This window comes from Oryctolagus cuniculus, chromosome 10 (assembly GCF_964237555.1).
Source record: "Oryctolagus cuniculus chromosome 10, mOryCun1.1, whole genome shotgun sequence".
Lineage (NCBI taxonomy): Eukaryota > Metazoa > Chordata > Mammalia > Lagomorpha > Leporidae > Oryctolagus > Oryctolagus cuniculus.
This window is the reverse complement of record NC_091441.1, coordinates 97,699,116-97,705,311: the sequence shown is the minus strand read 5'-3', so window position 1 is coordinate 97,705,311 and position 6,196 is coordinate 97,699,116. Positions and strand designations below refer to the sequence as shown.

The 6,196-nt window shown below is 61.5% G+C and overlaps 1 protein-coding gene across 3 annotated transcripts; it reads left to right on the top strand.

Moving 5' to 3' along the window:
• The first annotated feature begins 4,345 nt into the window (after nucleotides 1-4,345).
• Nucleotides 4,346-6,193, top strand: GPR62 (G protein-coupled receptor 62). 3 transcript variants are annotated; one of them, XM_051851591.2, is made up of 2 exons: nucleotides 4,346-4,485; nucleotides 4,564-6,193. In XM_051851591.2, exon 2 carries the CDS (start codon nucleotides 4,589-4,591, stop codon nucleotides 5,636-5,638), a length of 1,050 nt encoding a protein of 349 aa, XP_051707551.1. In that variant the 5' UTR covers nucleotides 4,346-4,485; nucleotides 4,564-4,588; the 3' UTR covers nucleotides 5,639-6,193. The 3 variants fall into 3 exon arrangements, with proteins under 3 accessions (XP_051707551.1, XP_008258972.3, XP_051707553.1); XM_008260750.4 differs by having other exon boundaries at nucleotides 4,349-4,485; nucleotides 4,549-6,193; XM_051851593.2 differs by having other exon boundaries at nucleotides 4,350-4,485; nucleotides 4,569-6,193.
• Nucleotides 6,194-6,196: the final 3 nt, after the last annotated feature.

The following is a 6,196-nucleotide window of genomic DNA, read 5'->3' as shown; positions in this document are numbered from 1 at the left end:
CCAGTGCTGAACACGCTGTGCCACAATGCCAGCCCCTTGGCTGATCGCTATTCTTCAGGGTGGTTTCGTTATTCATCCAAAACACATCTAGGTCCATTTGTTTTTAAAGATTTATTTATTTACTTGAAAGTCAGAGTTACAGAGAGAGAGGAGAGGCAGAGAGAAACAGAGAGGTCTTCCATCCACTGGTTCACTCCTCAGATGGCCACAACGGCCAGAGCTGCGCCGATCTGAAGCCAGGAGCCAGGAGCTTCTTCCGGGTCTCCCACGGGGGTGCAGGGGCTCGAGGACTTGGGCCATCTTCTACTGTTTCCCCAGGCCATAGCAGAGAGCTGGATTGGAAGTGGAGCAGCTGGGACTCGAACTGGCGCCCATATGGGATGCTGGTACCGCAGGTGGCGGCTTTACCCACTGCGCCACAGCACCGGCCCGGTCCATTGTTTTTGTTTATATTCACTTTCAGTTGTTGTTGTTTTTGTTTGTTTGTTTGACAGGCAGAGTTAGACAGTGAGAGAGACAGAGAGAAAGGTCCTCCTTTTCTGTTGGTTCATCCCCCAAGTGGCCGCTACAGCCGGTGCGCTGCGGCCAGCGCACTGTGCTAATCCGAAGCCAGGAACCAGGTGCTTCCTCCTGGTCTCCCATGCGGGTGCAGGGCCCAAGCACTTGGGCCATCCTCCACCGCACTCCCAGGCCACAGCAGAGAGCTGGACTGGAAGAGGAGCAACCGAGACAGAACCGGCGCCCCAACTAGGACTAGAACCCAGGGTGCCGGCACCGCAGGTAGAGGATTAGCCTAGTGAGCCACGGCACCGACCCAGTCTTTCTTCATCTTTGTTAATTTCTTGTTTTCAACATGGAGAACATCAACATAGTTCCCCAAAGCCTACACTGGGCTGGGCTCTGCTCTACATCCGGCTTCCTGCTAATACGCACACTGGGAAGCAGGAGACGACGGCTCAGTGACAGGGTCACAGCCTGGCCCGACCCTGGCTGTTGTGAGCATCTGGGAAGTGAATGGGAGCTTGTGTGTGCGTGTGTGTGTGTGCGTGTGCGTCTGCCTTTCTGATAGATTCCGTAAACTAAGGCGTACAGAGGGTGTGAACCCTACAAAGTGAGCTCAGAAGAGGGCCCCTAGTCCTCACTGCACTCCCACTCACCTGTGGCCAGGGGCCGGCGTCATCAGCTCTGCTTTATCCTTCCTGTGTTGCTTTGGAAAATACATTTTTTATCACACACATGCGTTTTCATTTTTCCTTTCTTTTTATGCATTGGGAGGGAGCGTGCATGCTCCCACCCTCCAGAGACACACACCCCCGCCCCCGCCCCCACTGTACACTTCTTGCTCTCCCACACGGCCCTGCTGAGTTCTCCCCAGCCCTGGGGGTCCAGAGGCTGCCACAGGCTGGCAGGGAGAAGAGGAAGGAGGAGGTGGCCCTCCCCCATCCTCTGAAGCCAGACTTCAAAAGTCCTCCATCACCTCCCACAGGCAAATGCCCAAGTTCAAGGTGCGGCCGAGAACAGGGAGGGGTGCCTGTGTGGGCAGAGCTCTGGGAAGCAGGGGACCTGTGTGCACTGGGCTACATTCCTGCCCTCTCTGCTCCGTGTGCTCATCTGAGCAACGGAGAATTGGATGGGGCCCTTCAAGTTCCAGCACGAAACGCGTCAAGCCCGAGCCCACGCTGTCCGTGCGCCTGTGGTCGGTTCTAGGGGCAGGGGCCCAAGCGACACCCAGCAAGGTCCCTGCCCTCGGAGAGCTCGCACTCGTAACATAAGAGCCTCTAGGCAAACACTGACACAGATGTGACATAAAATCTCAGGAAAATGCCAGGAAGAACAAGGCAGGGCCCGAGCGTTAGCGTGAGGGGGAAGCAGGACAGCTTTAGGACAGGGGCTTGGCGAGGGCCTCCCTGCGACGAGCTGACGTAAGTGCAGGAGCAACCCACAGACAGACCCAAGGATGGGTTTTCTATCAGAGGACACAGCAAGTGCAAAGGGCCTGTGGTGTGAAGTGGCTTGACAGGTGAGAGGGACAGCAAGTGATGACTGAGGCACAGATGAGGGGGAGCTGATGAGTCTGGGAAGCTCTGGCGGGGCTGACTGACAGCAGGGTCACGACCTGACCCGACCCACTTGGGCTGCTGCGTGTGAGTGGGCTGCAGGGCGTGTGCCAGTCAAGATCCAGACCCCACGGGGAATCTGACAGAGGGAGAGAAGTGAATGACCAGGGCCAGCACTGCAGTGTAGCAGGTAAAGCCGCCACCTGCAGTGCCAGCATCCCATATGGGTGCTGGTTCAAGTCCCGGCTGCTCCATTTTCTTTCGATCCAGCTCTCTGCTATGGCCTGGGAAAGCAGTGGAAGATGGCCCAAGTCCTTGGGCCCCTGCACCCGCGTGGGAAACCTGGAAGAAGCTCCTGGCTCTTGGCTTCGGATTGGCACAGCTCTGTCCATTGTGGCCAATTGGGGAGAGAACCAGCACGTGGAAGATCTCTCTCTCTCTCTTTCTGCCTCTCTCTCTCTCTGTGTAACTCTTTCAAATAAATCTTATTAAAAAAAAAAAAAAAGAAGTGAATGACCAACCTGGATGGGCACAAAGACGAGCGACAGCAGGAGTCCCTACCTGCAGCCGAGGGACAACGGAGGGAGGGGGTGTTCTGATGCCCAGAGGCCAGGGCCGTCCTCCAGGAGACCCAAACACACAGGAGCTGCGGGGAGGGAGCCAGGGCTATGCAGAGACAGGCTGCCTTTCAGCACACGGCCGCACGGCCCCACAACCCCAGGCTGCACAAGCGAGGACAACCTTGCTCCTCCCAGCCCCAAGTCTTCTTCTAGTAACTTCCATTAGCTGAACACCCCCAAAGCCAGTGGTCAAGGTGGTCTGAGAGGCAGGTGTTTGGCTTGCTGACGAAGGCACTGCTGGAGACACCTGCACCCACTCCCAAGTGCCTGGGTTCACGCCTCAGCTCTCCTCCCAACTCCAGCTTCCTGCTCGCGCATACTCTGGGAGACAGCAGAGGATGACTCAAGCGACTGGGTCCCTGTGACCCATGAGAGACTGCATGGCATTCCTGTCTCCTGGTTCCGGCCTGGCCCGGCCCCAGCTGTCAGCTGGCACATGGGGAGTGAATCAGCAGATGGAAGATCTCTGTCCCTCTGTCTCTCTGCCTTGCAACATTTTTTTAATTAAAACAAATAAACATAAGGCATGTGGGCAGATCAGTTCTCAGGAAGGGTGGGAAATGAATTTCAGAGCAAACAGGAGAAAATGGGAGCAGGAAGCCAGAGGGCGCAGCAAAGTCCCGGTGAAAGACGGCGTGGCCGGGCCCGGGACGTGGTGTCAGTGCTGGACTCCGAAGAGCCTGGTGGGTTGGAGATGGAGCCTGGGGACAAGGAAGGCACCTCGAGATGGCACTGGCTTAGCTGGCGAAGACTCTGGGAGGGGCCGGTTGGGGAGGGGTCAAGAGTCATGGTTCTGTTTTGGACACAGGACGTTTAAGACGTCCAGCAGTGGAAGTACCAGGGGAGATGTCAACAAGGCAGCTGAGACCCAAATCTGGGGTTCAAGGCAGAAGGAAGTTCAGGCGCAAACGTGAGCAATCAGGGTAGAGGTGGGGGTTTGCTAGGGAACTGGGCAACTTCACAGGGAGTCACGTGTCCCACTGCAGTCTCGCGTCTCTCCCTGAATCAGCTACTCAGGCTGGGAGCAGACGCTGTGCACTGATTGGCCAGGACTGATTGCCTAAGTGGGAAAATGAGGGGTGGGAACTTGCTCACCCAAAACGCATGTCCTAAGAATCAGGGAGGGGTGGGTTCCTAGAGGAAAGTGAGGGTGCTTCTGTCGGGAGTGCACTTGTTTGCCAGCAGCAAAAACAAACCAACCAAAACAGCCACAGCCCACAGGTACCTGCTTATGCACCCACTGCTATGCAGTTAACACCGGCTGGGCACCTGCTGGCCAGGCTGTGACCTCCCAGCCTCCCTTCTTGCTGAGAGAACTCGCCCTCCTGGGCTAGCTCATGGCTGGTCTTGCGGCCCCCGCTCACGTCCCACCTCCAGAACCTGGGTTTCCCTTCAGCACTAGGACTAACTGAGGCTATTACCCCCACGGATGGGGATGCGGGACAGCAGACGGGGGCCACCGCCCAGATGCAGGACAGGGTGTGGCTGCCTCCAAAGCCCACACTCGACCATCTCCCCAGCCCCCCAAGCGCTGTCACAGCACAGCTTCTAGCCTCCGGCTGGCAGCTGCTAGGACCCAGGGGGCTGGCGCCAGGCCCTGCCCCTCCCTTGCCAGCTCTGTGCATCTCCAGAGGGCACCATCAAAGTGACAGCCAGTGCCATCTCCGGCAAAGGCCGGGCTGCTGGAGCTGGGCTGGGGCGGGGGCCAGAGCCAGCAGGCTCAGCCTTGCACCTCTCCATGGGGCCGGCCAAACATCCCAGAAGATGGCAGCCTGGGCAACGGAGCCACCTCCCCCACAGCCTATGAGGTGAGGGGCCGGAGGGGCGAGGGGCAGGAGATGGGAACCCCGGAGCTGGAGACCCCCATTTAGCTCTCTGCATCCCAGCACAGGGTGAAGCCTGGGCGTGCAGATGGCCAACAGCACGGGACTGACCGGCGCAGAAGTCGCAGGCTCGGTGGGGTTGATCCTGGCGGCTATCGTAGAGGTGGGGGCCCTGCTGGGCAACGGCGCGCTGCTGGTGGTGGTGCTGCGCACGCCTGGCTTGAGCGACGCGCTCTACCTGGCGCACCTGTGCGTCGTGGACCTGCTGGCAGCCGCCTCCATCATGCCGCTGGGCCTGCTGGCCGCACCCCCGCCAGGCCTGGGCCGCATGCGCCTGGGCCCCGCGCCTTGCCGCGCCGTGCGCTTCCTGTCCGCCGCGCTGCTTCCGGCCTGCACGCTCGGCGTGGCCGCCCTCGGCCTGGCGCGCTACCGCCTCATCGTGCACCCGCTGCGGCCAGGCGCGCGGCCGCCGCCCGCGCTGGTGCTCACCGCGGTGTGGGCCGCGGCCGGGCTGCTGGGCGCGCTCTCCTTGCTCGGGCCGCCGCCCGCGCCGCCCCCGGCCCCGGCCCGCTGCTCGGTCCTGGCTGGAGGGCTGGGGCCCTTCCGGCCGCTCTGGGCGTCGCTGGCCTTCGCGCTGCCGGCCCTCCTGCTGCTCGGTGCCTACGGCGGCATCTTCCTCGTGGCACGCCGCGCCGCCCTCCGGCCCCCACGGCCCGCGCGCGAGGCCCGGCTGCGCTCCGATTCGCTGGACAGCCGCCTCTCCATCCTGCCGCCCCTCCGGCCTCGCCTGCCCGGGGGCAAGGCGGCCCTGGCTCCGGCGCTGGCCGTGGGCCAGTTTGCAGCCTGCTGGCTGCCTTACGGCTGCGCGTGCCTGGCGCCCGCAGCGCGGGCCGCAGAAGCCGAGGCGGCCGTCACCTGGGTTGCCTACTCGGCCTTCGCGGCGCACCCCTTCCTCTATGGTCTGCTGCAGCGCCCCGTGCGCTCGGCGCTGGGCCGCCTCACTCGCCGCGCGCTGCCCCGGCCCCCGCGGGCCTGCCCTCCGCGGGCCTGGCCCCCGCGGGCGCTCCTGCGGCGCCTCCGGCGACCCCGCCAGAGCCCTGCCCCAGGCCCCTCGGAGGCACCAGAGCAGGTGCCCTAGTGAGCAAGAGGGTGGAGCCGGGCCACCTGAGCGCTCTCTCTTGAGCCTTGAGCCGGAGGCTAGGGGCCCAGCCAGCCCCGCGGCACAGGTAGGCACAGGTAGCCGGGGTGCCTGCTGGGACTTGTGACCATAAAGGAGGAAAGCTGTCGGTAGCCTGGTGAGGCTGAGGCTTCCAAGAGCCTGGAACCCCGGGTTCTGGGCCCAACACTGCATGGTAGGTGTGCACAGACCTACCTCGCCTCAGGCCTCAGTTTCCCCCTATACCCTGCGCTGTCCCCCAAGGTCCTGCAGTGTGGGCTGTTAAACTCAAGGAAGGCCCCAGGCCCAGGAAGGAGAAGTGCGGAGTCCAGAGAAGAGGACCTAAGAGCTCACAACCAAAGTGAGGGCAGAGCAGGGTCGGACTTGACAGCCACAGCAGGAGCAACCAGTGGCGAGACACTCAGAAGGACTTCCCAGACGTCAGCACCAAGGAGAGACTGGACAAAGCTACTGAGCTGCTTTCATCTGTTCTAAAGAGCCCAGGAAACAACTGGATCCATTTGGTGCTGGAAGCAGGAA